General features: G+C 34.4%; 1 protein-coding gene, 1 long non-coding RNA gene and 1 pseudogene across 2 annotated transcripts; 1 reads left to right on the top strand and 2 right to left on the bottom strand.

The window, feature by feature from the left end:
• Positions 1 to 1,442: 1,442 nt before the first annotated feature.
• LOC106341054 lies at positions 1,443 to 2,824 on the bottom strand. The gene is made up of 4 exons (XR_001269559.1): positions 2,619 to 2,824; positions 2,007 to 2,139; positions 1,847 to 1,938; positions 1,443 to 1,760 (listed from the first exon to the last, which is right to left on the bottom strand). It is a non-coding gene; the product is annotated as an uncharacterized LOC106341054 (long non-coding RNA).
• Positions 2,825 to 5,879: 3,055 nt separating this feature from the next.
• On the top strand, positions 5,880 to 9,129 carry LOC106339207 (annotated as a pseudogene).
• Positions 9,130 to 12,803: 3,674 nt separating this feature from the next.
• Positions 12,804 to 15,692, bottom strand: LOC106339922 (prolyl 4-hydroxylase 1-like). Its single transcript, XM_013778791.1, has 12 exons — positions 15,554 to 15,692; positions 15,254 to 15,301; positions 15,066 to 15,122; positions 14,846 to 14,898; positions 14,713 to 14,778; positions 14,078 to 14,152; positions 13,897 to 13,971; positions 13,745 to 13,815; positions 13,605 to 13,656; positions 13,375 to 13,464; positions 13,178 to 13,270; positions 12,804 to 13,088 (listed from the first exon to the last, which is right to left on the bottom strand). The coding sequence occupies exons 1-12, from the start codon at positions 15,618 to 15,620 to the stop codon at positions 12,981 to 12,983; spliced, it is 855 nt and encodes a 284-aa protein (XP_013634245.1). The 5' UTR covers positions 15,621 to 15,692; the 3' UTR covers positions 12,804 to 12,980.
• Between the last annotated feature and the right edge of the window lie 1,231 nt (positions 15,693 to 16,923).

Genomic DNA, 16,923 nt, shown 5'->3' with positions numbered 1-16,923 from the left:
TTATCCGACTTTCGCTTGGATTTATATAAGGCTGACGCTTCTGAGAAATATGTAAGCAAAACACAAATGAAAATGTTGTCTTTTATAAGTTTATAACGATATGAATCTGAAAAGTAACTCATTATTATTTTTGATGGGTGGGAGTAAGGTAATGACTTTGTCATCAGTGCGAAGTTTTTAAGTTTATCACATATGGATTTTAGAGTTTGCGGGTGAAGCTGGTGTGCCTTCCATGCATGAATATAATATACTTTTTAACTTTAGCCTTTGATTGGGTTCCATTAATTTCTAATCTTTTGAAAAGAATGAATGTATATATTATACTTCATATATAATTAAATTCTCTGCTTAACGTCGCAGTTATCAGAAACCGTTAAAGTGAAGACAAACTGTTTTTTGCCTTCTTTGCATGGGGGTCTCTTCTTTGGTCAACTCATAAAATATTCTTTATGGCTTTTAGACTAGGCAGGCCATTTCTGCTGGTTATTAGTAGCCTATATATGTCAACTCCTTTGCATCGCACTCTCAAATAAGAGTTCATACAACCCGTCTCTATATTATCCAAACAAGACGTAGCCCAAATTAATCATTTTCTTCTTGTTGGTGGTAACATCTCTTTGTACCAGTTTATTTTTAGAAGTTGGTTGGTTTAAACTTACAGAAAGAGAGATGCATTCTTTTATAACAACAATGATTAATTACATAGCTATAAAACAAGTTTGTATTTCATCTTTGTTACATTTTCTTAATAATCATAAACATGAATGTGGAGCAAGAATGACCAAATGTCAGCGACCAACTTTATCCACTATGGCTTAGACCAAAGTAAAACGCATACTATGTACACTAATTTAATAAGAAGCTAAAGGGTAATTGCGTGTGTTGGTAATAAACACGAGATACAAAGAAAGAAAATTCCATAGGAAAATGAAGCGAACAAAAATTCTTTAGTAGAATTCCTGAGATATATGTATAAAAATTGCATGCGAAAACAAGCATAACCATAAGCATGATTTATTCTAGATAGCTTTCCTCTCCATTCAAACAATGGAGTAAAAGTTTAAAACACATGATAACAAAGCCACCACGGTCAAGTGGGACACAAAGATACGATGGATAGGGGGAAATCATTAGAGCAACATTATCCATAGCACCCCTAATGGGGTGCTTAATCATTTTTTTAGTATTAAATATGTGTTAGGCATTTGATTAAGAAACTTTTATATTTTGCACCTTCAATGCAAAGTGCTTATTTTAGGGTGCTTAATAAAATAAAATATTAAACATTGTTTTATTTTAAATAAAATTTATCAAATTAAAGCACTAAAAGAGAGAACCACTTTCACAAGTATCGGATGTTTGCAAGGATGACTAATCTTGAAAAACAAAACCAACAAACTGAACTTTAGATTCTATCATCTTTCTTTTCTAAATCTCCAAAGCTAAATCAAGTTTTCCCTATTACATAAGTCCCATGAACATAAGTAAAAGACATTCAAGTAAAAAAAGTATAAGCCATTTAAAGTAAAAGACATCAAATTTCAGCAAACACACTATTTAGTAAAGGAGTTACAGAGATACAGAGGCATCAAGGGCCAAAACGGTTAAAAGAAAATGTCACCTTGAGCCCTTAACGAGGAATAAATAGATGGATCATCATTCCGCTCACTCAGGCACGTTCATCATTCACGTGGTTTGGAACCTCGGGTTGGTTGTCTAGTGGCATGTACTGTGCCATTATTGCTCTAGTCCATGTATTGCTGTGAAACAAAGGACACATGACAATGTTTTAATACACATCTCAGGCCACAAAACAAAAACAAAAAGATTAATCTTGGGCTTTTACCACAACACTACATCAAACGGTTCAGTCCCACATCGAGAAGACCAGAGAGATCAAACGCTAGTCCGTGATTCTTCCACTCCCAATGCTCCACTCTGACCCGAAACACAAACATAAGCTTCTTCAGAGACAGGAAACAAGTGATTCATACACCTTCCCTTACTTTATTTAGCAACAATGTCGCCTCCCTCTCGTTGATAACTTGATTTCACCTTCAGATTCTTGATAATGCAGTCGTCAAGCTTAGTCATTACCATTACAGATTCATGACGACGGAAGAGGTTTCTTCAAGTTTTCTTTTTTTTTTCACAGAGAAAGAGAAAAAGATCATCCCAACATTTAGATACATTATTATGAATCTTAAGCAAAAGATTAAACAACCATACTTCTCGATGTGGTAGGAGGTAATCACACATCAAAGCATCATCTTTTATTCCTAATCTAACTCTACCATTTCGAAACAGAGATACACTTCGAATTCAAAGCATCATCTTTTATTCCCTTGCGATTCCAATGTACAAAAACGTCTCTAGGATTCAAAGATTCCATCTCTGTTTTGCCTTTTGATTCCTAATCTAACTCTACCATATTGAACACACCACACGCAAGCAGCAAAACCAATAAGCTAACTTTCATGAGAATCGATTAACATATAAAGCATCAGATCTTGAACCGAGGTCGAATATTAAGAACCAAAGTTTTGATTTTTTTCCAAGTTCTCATTGACAATCTCCGGCGGAAAACATAGCTGTATAAAGAAAATAAGAACGATTACCTCATCCTCTATGGCTGATCTGAAGACGAACGATGAGAGGGTTTGGTTGGGTAGGAGAAGGAGAAGGAATCGAGGTTTATAGAATTGAATAAGTTCAACGAACCTGGACATGCGACGGCAACAAGCTGCAAAGCCACCTTGTTTGAATGGTGTTGTCCGTCAAGAGAGAGATGTCTGTTGAGAGAGAGAGATTCGGAGAGAAGAAGGCATAATTAAGCACCGTCGCTTTTTTTTTTGTCAAACTTGTCGATTGTGCAGCTTAATTAAGCACCGTCACTTCCCTTAATACATTATTTTTCTTTTTTTTTTAAATCCGAAAATCACTAAGCACTCCCCTAAGCTACTGCATTAATGGTGCTCTTAACACGGGAACACCAAGAAACGTTGACGAGTCCGAGGCCATTTGATATAAACGCCAACTAAACAAGTATAAATCCGACAAACAGTTTTGGTAATTCCATAGCTTCTATTTAAGGAAAATAAGAAAAATAATAATTGTAGATTGTTGATTAACGTCACGGTTAGTTTAATAAAAAATATATAATATATGTTTAGTCGACTAATAAGATTTTAAAAAGCATTCTAGAGATGACACTTGTCATAATTAAAATGTTATAATGTTTCTCTTTTACTATAGGGTTTAAGTTTCCAACTCTTTGAAATCAAACCAATTTATATACATGTTATAATTAATCTTGCAACTTTCAAATAATATCATTTAATTTTATACATCACATTTTAAGCTTTTCTATTTATTTTTCTTAATCTTCAATTTTAAAAAAAAAACTCTAAAACCGTGAGAATTTGTTTATGAGTTGACGAAAGAAGACCCCATGCATGCAAAGAAAGCAAACAGTTTGTCTTCACTTAACGCCAAAACAAGGACGGGTTCTGATAACTGCGACGTTAAGCAGAGAATTTCTACATGAAGTATATTATATACGTTCATTCTTTTCAAAAATTTAGAAATTAATGGAATCTAATGAAATGCTAAAGTTAAAAAAATATATTTATATTCATGCATGGAAGGCACACCAGCTTCATCCCAAAACTCTAAAAACCATATGTGATCAACTTACAAACTCCACACTGATGACAACGTAATCACCTTACTCCCATCCATCAAAAATAATAATGAGTTCCTTTTTCAGGTTCATATCGTTAGAAAGTACATTGAGAAAGGAACTCATGGAGATTTTGTTTTTTTTTCCTGGAATCTACAGGTGCCTTGTTACAATTGGCCTTTATCAACAGATTGGAAGATTCGAATGATAACTCATCTTTCTTCCCATTCTGGTACGTTTTCGTGTTACATGTTTTATTTTGTAGTTTGAATGTCTTTGATTCTTAGCAATGTCTGTCCTGTTCTTGATGAGATTTAGCTGGAGATGACGTGAGCTCTTCTGTAAGGGGTTGCAGTGGAAACACTAAAATGTAGTGAATCTTTGTGATGGTCTGTTGTTATTTGTTGTGGTGTCCTTTGATTTCTCAGTAGCTTCTTGATCTTCTTGTTTCAGGAAATGCATTACCATCTCTAAGAAGGCTTCGGGGACAGAGCTCCCGTTTTCTCCGAGGTTCGTATAGTTCATTTTCTAGCCACATTGATGCTTGCAGATAGGTTTAACACTTCTGACTATAAGAATCTTAGCCTTTAGGACAAGACTATTCTTACAGAGCTTAATTTAAGACTATACGGAAAGGTTTAACGATAAGACTCAATTATTTTAGTAAAATTGGTAGTAAAAATAGTGAAAATTTTAATGAAAAGGTTAAAAATTTCATCAAAATTTAAAATATATTCATATTATCTCATTTATTTGCTGACATGCCGATCCTAGTTTGAACTAAAAATAACTTATTCAAAATGAATAATAAATACATGGTAAAGTGAACTGAACTGTTAACGCGTTAGCATGATTATATTTCTTCAGATTGAGAATGTTCTCTTAAAAAAGTTGAAAGACTGATTTAAACTATAATTGGCCACTATGAAATCACTAAGAAAATATCTATAATTTAGTATGGATGATATAAAAAAGAAATAATAATCTTTCCTATTATAATGTTGCAGGGTAAAAACAAAATTTAACTATTATTTATGAATAAATTAAGATGTTAAAGCTTAAATCAAATATAAATATAAACCACAGAAGTTACATACATTAAAATTAAAAATCAGTGTTGTACTAACCACAAAACTTTTAAATATGATCATTTTTAACCCAACTTAACAACATAAATTACTCTGAACAGTGATATCATTAAGAAGAAATAATTTTTTCAATTTTATTGAGGTGTATTTTTTTGGTAACCCGTCTGCCCGGCCATTCTGATTTCGAGGAATATGAGCGAGTCTCACATCCTCGAAGTCATCCTGTAACCTTTGGAACACCTCGATCTCTGTCGCGAAAGCTGACCAGTCCAATGTTGATAAATTATGAATGTTAGTCAAGTGTTTTCTTTTTCAATCAAACGTTTTTCTTTTTCTTTTATCATGGAGCCACGTTTTTGTTTTACTGGAAGATTGAATTGATATTTAAAGAAAGATCATTCTCTAGTAGATATATGGCAGTTGCAGGATTTGAAATTTATATGGTTTTTCTAAAAAGAGACAAAGAAGCCAATATGACATTTTCCTCTGTAACAACCTACAGTTCCAACAGTTTTAAGGGAGTTTTTTTTAAAAAAAATGAATGAGATCAAATCAAGAATGGTATTAGACTTTGAAAGAGGGAATAGTAAATGGAGCCACACAGAGTTTGAAGCTTGAAAATGAGACTGTAACAAACAACAGAGCCCAACAACGTTCTACACAAGTAATAAACCAATACGCATACAAACAGTTGCAGAATTCATTATTTTCTACATTATTGTTGAAGTGAAATTGAAAAAACAAAAAAAATATATATAAACTAGCATGTTATTATAAATATTAAACAGTAAAATAAAAATATTATTTTTAATGCTACTTGTTTATTTATTGTTTTAAAAAGATAATAAATTGGCTATCTTTTTGAATTGTTTAAATTATAAAATTCAAGAAGGAATGTATAAAAAATCTATCAAATTCATGAAAAAGTTAAAAATTTTAATGAAAAAGTTAAAAATTTCATCCAAATTTAAAATATATTCATATTATCTCATTTATTTGCTGACATGCCGACCCTAGTTTGAACTAAAAATAACTTATTCAAAATGACTAATAAATGCTGGTAAAGTGAAGATAAAGAGGAAGAAGAAGAAAAAAAAAAACCTGTTGGGGAAGCCCATAGCATAAACGGCTTTAGGTTAGCCCCAATAGCACGCATGTATATATATATATGAAAAAGAAAAGAAAACCCTAGGACAAGGTGTGGTGGTAACTGGAAAGAGGAGATCTGTGTTTTGTTAAAAGGTTGAGAGAGAGAGAGAGAGGATGAGCGGGGACGATGCGGCGGCGAAGACAGGCAAAATAGCGGTGTGGTGGGACATGAAGGACTGTCCGGTTACAGAGGGTATTGATGCTCATCGTGTCCGTCCGAGTATAGAAGGTGGGTTCAGAGAACTAGGCTACTCTGGTCCTGTCTCCATCAAAGCCTATGGAGACCAAAAACGAACCCCTGACCACCTGCTACAAGCCCTCTCTTCCACTGGAGTCGCGGTGGTGCATATCAGATCTGGTTAGTCCAATTAGTTGTTGTTATATATATATAAAATAGTTTGTAGTTAGATCTTGTTTATCTATAGTGAATATGTCTTTTCTTCTTAATGAAACAGAAAGCACGTGCGCGCTCATGTACAATGATATGGTGAAATGGCGAGAGGATAATCTTCCTCCGGCTACAATGATGATCATAACCAATCAGATACTAGATGTCTTCCAGTTGGATCTGGCCCGGCTTCAACAACGCACGCGTTATGACCTTTTTCTGGCTTATTCAGTCAAACCTCGCGCAGAATTGTACCTGGCCACTCGCGAAGTGTGGCTCTGGGAAAAATTACTACTTGGGACGACGACGTCGACAAGCGCAGACACTGCGGGTGAATTATCTATAGTGGGTTTCATTGCAAATCTTGCTCTTTGGATTACAAAAGCGTGAAAAGTTTCAAAGAGCATTTCTTCACTGAAAATCATGCCCACAATGTAAACATCGTATCCTTTCTCTCTCTGTTTAATTATTCCAAAAAAAAAAAAATCAGTCTAAGAGTTCAAAAATATTGTCTAAACTACAGGAGGTTTTATACCCTCAGCCTACACAACTCCTATCTGTAACGTTCAACTGGGGGAAGAACTACGCTGCGACGCCTGAAAATGCGACAGCTAAAATCCATGTGTTTTGGGACATGTTTGACTGTCCTATTCCAGGCGGTTATGATCCTCGTCGGGTCCGTCCCAGTTTGGAAGGAGCGTTCAAGAAACTAGGCTACTCTGGTCCTGTCTCCATCACTGCCTATGGTGACCATAAACAAACCTCTGATGTCCACCTTCAAGCCCTCTCTACCACTGGAATCGATGTTGCACATGTCATTCCGGGTTAGGTCCATTTGGAATGAAAAAAAATTAAAAATAAATTAGCAACTATCCCTTGCTTATACCCTTTGTTTTCTTGAAACAACAGAAAAAATATTCTCACTCATGTATGATGATTTGATGGATTGGCAAGATGACAATCCTGCTCCGGCTATAATTATGCTCATATCGGATGAGCCTGTAGATTTCCTTGGAGATATACTTGCCCTGCTACAACAACAACAGAAATACAACCTGTTTTGGGCTTATTCTTTTAGGCCTCGGGAAATGTCAATCATGCTCACTTCTGCCGAGTGGCTCTGGGATCGCTTACTTGCAGGTGTTTTTTTTTTTTTTACCTCTCTTCCATCCACTTCCATATATATATATATATATTTATATATATAAATTAATAACTGAATTAAAAAGATATTAAAACTAATAATTGAAAATATTGACAAATAAGCATAAAACCTAAAACTATGGAAAGACTTACACACCAAATCAGTTACTAAATTATAGTATAGGTAACCAGCAAACTAATCTCTTAAAGCTATTAGTTTCAGAGTGCAGTGGAAGTATTGAAAGCGTGGTTGGATCTACCAGAACGTTTTATTGCAAACTGTGCTACTTCAAGTGCAAACGCCTGGATAAATTCATGAAGCATCTCTCGAGTCAAAAACATATCTCTGTAGTAAGCACTCTCTCTCTCTCTCTCTTTTCTTAATCAATATATTTTTCTAACCATTTTGGCAAAAAGCAGTTGAAGGTTATTTATGAGCAATTTGAAGAGAGAGAGAGAAGCTCGCTAGAGGTAAGTTTTTTTCTTAATGATAAGTTTCTAATAAATTTTACAACGGAGACACATCACTATGTTTTTTTTCATTTCTTCTTTCCCAGAGATCAAACTGTTGAAGATATAGCTGGTTGTGACTGAAGAAGTGATATCAGAGCCTAGTCCTATGGACCTATCGTTTATTTTTCTTGTTCGAGTCTTATGTTTCTGCTTTTCTGAACGCTTTTTTTTTTTACTTTTCTGAACGCACTTTTTTTTCTAAAGTTTAATCGTGTTACTAGCTGTTTAGTACGTACTTACTGTATGTGTATTTGCAATGGGCCTCACGGTTTTTATTTGAGTGTTTCTTTATGATGCTATATTGTATCTAGGATTCCTTTTTGCGTTACCATCTTTGTTACAACCATTGTTAATCTGATCGCCAACCACTTCAAGAAGCTGAAGAAGAAACTAACAAAATTGGTATCAAAAACTGACACTAAGCTTCTAACCATATCATGTCTTAGGCTACGATATGAGAGCCATATTTATGTATATTGCCAAAACTACCCTAGCTTGCGCGTGAGCTAGAGTGGGCCCACCAAAATGCGAAAGAAGAAAATATTTGTTGACAACGACCCGTCGGCGAAATTGTGGTGGTGTCCATAGCCTCCCTTCAGAAGAAAAGGCGGTGGGCAGTGTCGTATTCGGTTCGATTGCTGCGGGAGGTACGTTAGATTTCAGACCATTAGCCCTTGGTGATATCAATATCTGAGAAACTTGCCTCTGTGTTTTTTTAAATTGAGACCAGCCTATTCAATACTGAAAGCCAAATTCATGAGACTAGAGTCATTTTTATTTATAGCGCTTCTTCTGTTATAAATGATAGCAGCAAGTGACGATGATAAAACATGGATCATTTTTCTTAGTTACGGTCGGACCGGAAGATCTGAACCGGTTATTACAAAGCTTCTTTTCTTCCTTCATGGTTTAGGAACCCGAACCCTTTTAGTCCAATCATCTCTCTTCTTCGATCAGAGCCGCGTCTTCTCATCTCTCTCTCTCTCTCTCTCAAATAACTTGGATTCAAGCTTCTTCAATTTCGCATATATCAGGCTTGTAACAATCAGCTCCAGGTGACTCCCAATGTCGGCCCTTGTGGCGCTATGCAGAGCCCGAGCTGCTTCTTCTTCTTCTTCATCAGGGGACACAAGGTGGTATCAACGCCAGATGCCGTGCTACAATAGGTATAGATAGTGTCAAACCCGTCTTATGGAGTGGAAGCTGAGGAAAGCAGGAGAGCGTAGGTGGCTGGGGATAAGACCCAAAGTGAGAGGTGTGGCGATTGAATCCTTGTGATCATCCGCGCGGTGGTGGTGAAGGGAAGAGCAAAAGTAATGAATTTTTGTTCGCTTCATTTCCCTATGGAATTTTTTTCTTTGTATCTCGTGTTTATTAATTACCAACACACGCAATTACCCTTTAGCTTCTTATTAAATTAGTGTACATAGTATGCGTTTTACTTTTGGTCTAAACCATAGTGGATAAAGTTGGTCGTTGACATTTGGTCATTCTTGCTCTACATTCATGTTTCTGATTATTAAGAAAATGTAACAAAGATGAAATACAAACTTGTTTTATAGCTATGTAATTAATCATTCTTGTTATAAAATAATGCATCTCTCTTTCTGTAAGTTTAAACCAACCAACTTCTTAAAATAAAACTGGTACAAAGAGATGTTACCACGAACAGCAAGAAAATGATTTGGGCTACGTCTTGTTTGGATAATATAGAGACGGGTTGTCTGAACTCTTATTTGAGAGTGTGATGCAAAGGAGTTGACATACGCAAAGAAACCCCCACGCAAAAAAACAGTTTGTCTTCACTTTAACGCCAAAACAAGAACGGTTTCTTATAACGCCATAATATTGTGTGTGTGAAGGTCTTTATGAGGGAGGTGTATGGAAGATCAAAGTCGAACTTTTTTTTTTTTTTTTTAACCTAGGGGTATACCAGGCCGAGGCCCAGACTAATCTCCAAGGGGAGGTGCAGCCCACGGATGGACCCTCTCTCCGGGTTTTCAAATGGGCCCTAAAGCATAGGCTCATATCCGCGTGGCCCGGCGTAGAGGTAAATTTGAGGGGGAGGTTCGAACTCGTGGCCATTAGGACCATTGCGAGCCGCCTCACACCACTCGACCACCAACGTCGGGTTTCAAAGTCGAACTTCCTGAAGCTTATCCTTACAAATCTCCTTCTGTTGGTTTCGTTAACAAGATCTATCACCCCAACGTTGATGAATCGTAAGTCTCACAAAACCATACCACTTTCTTCTTCATTGCATTGCATTACAAGAGCGACTTTGATCTATCTAAAACTATATATGCTTCTCATGTTTTTGTGGCAGTTCCGGCGCAGTATGCTTAGATGTAATAAATCATTTTCGGGTTGTATGAACTCTTATTTGAGAGTGTGATGCAAAGGAGTTGACATAGACCCCCATGCAAAGAAGGCAAAAAACAGTTTGTCTTCACTTTAACGCCAAAACAAGAACGGTTTCTTATAACGCCATAATATTGTGTGTGTGAAGGTCTTTATGAGGGAGGTGTATGGAAGATCAAAGTCGAACTTTTTTTTTTTTTTTTAACCTAGGGGTATACCAGGCCGAGGCCCAGACTAATCTCCAAGGGGAGGTGCAGCCCACGGATGGACCCTCTCTCCGGGTTTTCAAATGGGCCCTAAAGCATAGGCTCATATCCGCGTGGCCCGGCGTAGAGGTAAATTTGAGGGGGAGGTTCGAACTCGTGGCCATTAGGACCATTGCGAGCCGCCTCACACCACTCGACCACCAACGTCGGGGTTCAAAGTCGAACTTCCTGAAGCTTATCCTTACAAATCTCCTTCTGTTGGTTTCGTTAACAAGATCTATCACCCCAACGTTGATGAATCGTAAGTCTCACAAAACCATACCACTTTCTTCTTCATTGCATTGCATTACAAGAGCGACTTTGATCTATCTAAAACTATATATGCTTCTCATGTTTTTGTGGCAGTTCCGGCGCAGTATGCTTAGATGTAATAAATCATTTTCGGGTTGTATGAACTCTTATTTGAGAGTGTGATGCAAAGGAGTTGACATACGCAAAGAAACCCCCACGCAAAAAAACAGTTTGTCTTCACTTTAACGCCAAAACAAGAACGGTTTCTGATAACTGCGACGTTAAGCAGATATTTTATATATGAAGTATATTATATACATTCATTCTTTTCAAAAGATTAGAAATTAATGGAACCCAATCAAATGCTAAAGTTAAAAAGTATATTATATTCATGCATGGAAGGCACTTCACCCGCAAACTCTAAAAACCATGTGTGATCAACTTACAAACTTCGCACTGATGACAATGTCATTACCTTACTCTCAACCATCAAAAATTAATGATGAGTTCTTTTTCAGATTCATATCGTTATAAAGTAACTAGATACATTGAGACTCATTTTATGTCGATTTATCCTTATTGCTTGATCTCTAGCCTCATAAAATGTTCTTGTTTAATTTCACACTTGCTTTCCTCTGGTTTATTCCTTTTTGATTGTGAAGTACTAAAATAAATATATTTTTTTTGTCAACTCTGAATTCAATGATACAAACATTATAGAAGGCAATAGTCAAATCTTTGTGGAATTACACTGCCCTTGTTATAAAATAGAAATACATTAACAAAATAAGAAAGTAAAGAACTTTCTTTGAAAAAGTTCATAGAAAATAAACTATTGGGCGAAAAAAACAAAATTGTATTTAAATCCCATAGACATTATTTGAGAATTGATTTGCAACATTTCTCTCTACTTACAATCACTTTCACAAAAAATGTGACATGACTAATAAAAATTGATGATATGGCTTATGAGTAAATATGACATAGACAATTACATTTAATATTTGATTTATATTTTTGGTAAAAAATTTAAAATATGGTAATAACTCATACATTACATTTAATGTTGATTTATATTTTAAGTAAACTTTATAAAGTTTATAATGTTAATGTAATTCTATTTTGTAATTATATAATTTTATTACTAAAATTTTCAAATTTTTCTATAATTTTGTAAAAATATTATAAAATTTTGACAATTTGGATGCAACTTTTGTTAATGCATGCATTTTAAGTGGGTAACAAATCAGTTTATCTGTAATTATATGTATATTATCTGATCTTGAACCCTGTGTAACATCAATATCCAAACTCTCCTAACTAAAAATATAAGATTAAGTATACATAAGTTCGGTTAACTTCGGATATCCATTCAGGTTCGGATATCCAAACTCTCCTAACTCAATATCTATTAGAGTATTTTTTTTTTAATTGGTTTTTGGTTCGGGTTTTTCAGATCAGGTTTGGTTTCGTTTACGGATCCAGGTAAAATACCCATGCATAATATAAAATATAAAACTCAAAATTAATAAGCAACTATTAAATATATGATTTCTTATCATATTAATAATATTATTAAAATATATTATTACTTATCATATTAATAATAGTATTGAAAAAGTTGTAGCAAAAGTAGAAATTTATAGTAAAGTTAGATATTTAATCCCAAATTAAAACAATGTTAAATTGTGATAATTCGATAATATAAGAAATAAATATTCAGTTCAGCTTCCAATCCAGTTTTAAAAACGTTACTAAATTTTATATACGGATTAGATTTGTTGAGAAAAAGAATTGCAACCCGCCGCGAGACGGATCAAGCAGGCATATCCAACCCTACTCAGCACTAGGTTTAGGACTTCATATATTAGTTTCTTAAATAGTTTTCTAATATATGTTTTGTATCTATTTTTAAGGTTTGCTTTCTTCATACACAGACACGTAGGTAAGCCTATCAATGTCTATGTGACAATGGAATAGTAACCAAAGATTTGTTGCTGTTGGGTGACAAGTGATTACACCTCCAAACCCAATATGTATGTAAATGATAGATTATAAAATTCAAGGGCCAAAAAGAGGTATATCAAAAATCTTAGATTCTATGACATTTTCAATATAAAGTCACTGTGGTTCCTTTAGTTTATAAGTTTTCAAGTCCCTCAAGAAGTAGCTTTTTGTCTCATCCATTTAGTAGCTGACCATTTCTCTCCAGACAGAACTTCACATCCTCCATGTATGCTTTTTGGATCTGACTGTCCATCAAGCCCCTGAATAACACAAGATACAAGGCAATATGAAACACAAAGCAGTCCACATGATTCATGTCTGTGTCAATAAAGAGACTGAAGAAACAAACCATGCTCCAGAAGAGAACTGCGTCTCCTTTGGTGGGTTTCACAGAAATGCCTTTCATGATTTTGCCTCCACATGTGCATTCACCATCACCAGCCTGCATTTGAAAAGAGATAAAAAGATATACACATTGGTTTCATAACAGAGAAGAAACAAATGTGTTATAAAGAGAACCTACACAAGAGGAAGAAGAAGCTATACCAAAGGGAAATAAGTTTCTCCTCCTTCAACATCATCTGTTAAGTACATTAGCATTGTTGCTACGCGCTGACCGCCACGCCTCAGATTGAACTGTGTGGAAAGCATAAGACAGAGATATGATGTACACACAAGATAACTTACTCAAGAAACTAATTGTTCTAAGACGATAAAGAAGAAGAAGATCAGAACCATGAGCAAGATATAGAAATGAAATAGAACCAGAGACTTACAGTGTCAGAAAAGTAATCGTGATGCGGTCTGTAAAACTGGTTTGGTTCATATCTGCACTGCAGCAGATTTTGATTCATCAAATCAAGAAAACAACATTTGCTTTGACTTAAGAGTAGTAAGATTGCAATTGTGCACGCACCTTAGGACTTGAATGAGTTCTCCATTCTCAGCTGGTACTTGAGAAAAGACTGAGATTCTCTTTTCAATTGCCTGATAGCAAAAGAAAAGGAATATAATTTATCAAATTCAAATGACATAACTTCTGAAAACATTAGAGAGCCAATGACCTACCTGAATAATTGGATAACTTCTTTCTACGTGAGTTAGAAACATTCCCGAGCTTGTCCTCACGTCACTTTTAACTCCCTAAGCAAGATGAAAGTAATAAGAGAATGTATAAGATTTTGAATGCTTATCTAGAGTATAGTGGAACAGTGGAATCTCTAGAGTGTGAATATGAATTTCGCAGTACCTTTCCGGTTTTAACATCAACGACAGTGGAAACCTGAAGGCGAGGCCTGGCGATAGCTTTGAGGTGTTCACATTCCTGAAGATATACAAATAAGGAGAACAATAAGAAACTTGTTTAAAAGGCAAAACCAAATGATAAAAGCCGTTTTTGCTAACTCTTATGGTAATGCAATTAGAACAATGATAATAAAAAGGTTCCATCTAAGGCCTAACATACTTTGAATATGTTCCTCTAGAAATATGATAACATGTTGTATAGAAGTAACAGATCATTCTAACTCATTGCCACCAAGTTTAACTCAATGAACTAAACACTAAGAGCATGTGCAACAAGGAATCCTTAGCTCGAACCCATAAAAAAGAAATTTTAAAATATTGGTGTGGGGCACAAATTTTGCAAGGATCAATCCGAAAAATCCTAACATAAGGATTGATCCTAGGTGCTTTTCGTTACTGTGTCGTGGGCCCCACGATACGTGGCGGCCCACGATTGATTCGTTTTTAATTTTTTTTTTTTAATTAAACGAAAAAGTAAAGAAAAACTAATAAAATAATTAAAATTTAACATTGGAAATCGAGCTTTTTAGGTCAACCATTGCAGGTGCCCTAATATATATAAGGGGCGGTGTAGATTACCTCTGAGCTGAGGAAGTTATGAAGCACAATAATTCGAGGGGACCAACTAACTACTTCAGGCTTGACCTGCACTAAACCAAATCAACATTAAGAACAGACCTTGAATTTACAGAATGGATATGATAAGACTTACATAGCCAAGCCGCAAAGCTTCTGCATCTTTGTCATTTGCCCACCGGGAAACATCTGAAAATATATGAGTTGTCGCTATAATTTCCATATAATCCTTAAATTAATCTTTCCAAGAATAGTCTTGTCCTAAAGCTAAGATTATGATAGTCAGAATGTTATGTATTGTGTTAACCTATATGCAAGCAAGCATCGTTTGGGGCTAGAAAATGAATTATACGAACCTCGGAGATGTCGGGAGCTCTGTCCCCGAAGCCCTCTTAAGGATGGTAATCCATTTCCTGAAACAAGAAGCAACTGAGAAAATCAAAGGACACCACAACAACAAGCAACATAACATCACAAAGAATCAAAAGACATTCAAAACTACAAAATAAAACATATTCTAAAAAAGGAAGAAAGAGGTAGTTACCGTACGAATCTTCCAGTCTGTTGATAAAGGCCAATTGTAATAAGGCACCTGCAGATTCCAGGGGAAAACAAAAAACAAGAAACACAAACTACATGAGTTACCAAAAGTGCCGTTTCAGTTCCTCATAAAAAGTCAATGTCATAGTCAAGTCTCCGAATTAAAAAAAAAAAAAGAAACAGAACAGATTTAGAACTAGAGTCACGGTAATGACAAATAAAGGGATATATATGCGCTTTAAAGATCGAGAGGTGACATCAAATTATAGCTTTATAGCCTCGGCTATAAATAGAGAGAGAGTACCTATGATCATTCCGATAGTGACAAATGTCAATAGACCGAACACGATCTTCATGGCAGGAGTTGCCATATGTTTCCTTCGTTTTTTTTGGATTTCCGACCAAAAGGAACAGATTAGTAACAGTATTTCAGAGAGGAGGTTATGAGATTTGGGTGGGTGAGAAAACGTCAAAGGAGTTTCTTTGAATGGATCTGTGCTCCTTTATCATAAAAAAAAAAACAGAACCTTCCTTTCTTTATTTATTTTTTCTTTAATAAATAGCTCAAAATAGTTGACGAAACCATTAGCTCAAAAACCCCCAAAAAAATATGTTAGAACTATAGTTGACAAAAAAAACATATGTTAGAACTATAAAGATTTTAAATGATTAAAATATATTTTAAAATTTTTCTTTATTCTTTAAACAAAAAGATGTTTTAGTGTCCGTTAGTGGAGAGAAAGCTTCAGGAGGAAGAAGATACCAAAGGGATTTGTTTTTATTATTAATCTCTCTCAAACGTACAAAATACAAGCTTTACTAAACCAAATACAATCCCCTATATATTAAAGCACAAGTCACTCTACCAATACAATTTTGACACATGGAATATGTTTAAAAATTAAAAAAAAAATACAAATGCATAAAAAAACTTAAGGGCATAACGTTTACTAACTGGTTTTTTTTTAAAAGATTACTAACTGATTCCTACTTATTTTATACTATATTTGGATCCGTGCGTTGCAACGGGCTTTATTTGATATTTTAATTTAATAAAAAAATATTTAAAAAAAAATATTTTATTTTTTTTAAATTGTTTTTCCATATGTTATGTGAAATTTATTTTATAGTTAAGAACTCGTTTACACACATAAGTTTCAGTTAATATTTGTAAGAGCTAGAAAAAACATCCAAACGTAAAAATTTAAACCGGATCGAACCCAAAATAATAATTATAATGAAATAAAAATGAATTTAGAAGTTAAATAAGGCCAAGAAGCAATGATAACATTATATACTTTCTTATGTACTAATTTAATGTTTTATTAAACTTATCTGATGTTAAATAATTTTCTTGATTCATTATTGATTAATGATATATTTTCATAATAACATTTTAATTTAAATGAATTATAAACTAATGCATATCAAACATGTGTTTGATTCTCGTATAACCAAACACATAAATACCAATCACGACAATATCCTAAGTTTTGATTTTTTTAAAAAAATTTAATAGCTTTAACATCATACTCGTTATCAAAATCTTTTTTTTTAAATACTATTAAGTAGGTATGTTTACTTTTGCTAGGATTTTTTAAAAAGGAAAAAAAATATTTTCTAAATCTTCTTTTTATTTAAAATTAATAAAATAAAAACTATCAAATACTTTTT

This window comes from Brassica oleracea, chromosome C4 (genome assembly GCF_000695525.1).
Source record: "Brassica oleracea var. oleracea cultivar TO1000 chromosome C4, BOL, whole genome shotgun sequence".
NCBI classification, from domain to species: domain Eukaryota; kingdom Viridiplantae; phylum Streptophyta; class Magnoliopsida; order Brassicales; family Brassicaceae; genus Brassica; species Brassica oleracea.
The sequence above is the reverse complement of the archived record's forward strand: the minus strand, read 5'-3'. Positions and strand labels throughout refer to the sequence as shown.

Excerpts from the sequence above, each read along its gene's own strand:
- LOC106339922 (XM_013778791.1), bottom strand. The coding sequence starts at position 15,620 with ATGGCAACTCCTGCCATGAAGATCGTGTTCGGTCTATTGACATTTGTC. Across the intron at positions 13,816-13,896 it reads GAAGTTATCCAATTATTCAG|GCAATTGAAAAGAGAATCTC; the intron begins GTAGGTCATTGG and ends TTTTGCTATCAG. Across the intron at positions 13,089-13,177 it reads CAGTTCTCTTCTGGAGCATG|GGGCTTGATGGACAGTCAGA; the intron begins GTTTGTTTCTTC and ends TGTGTTATTCAG.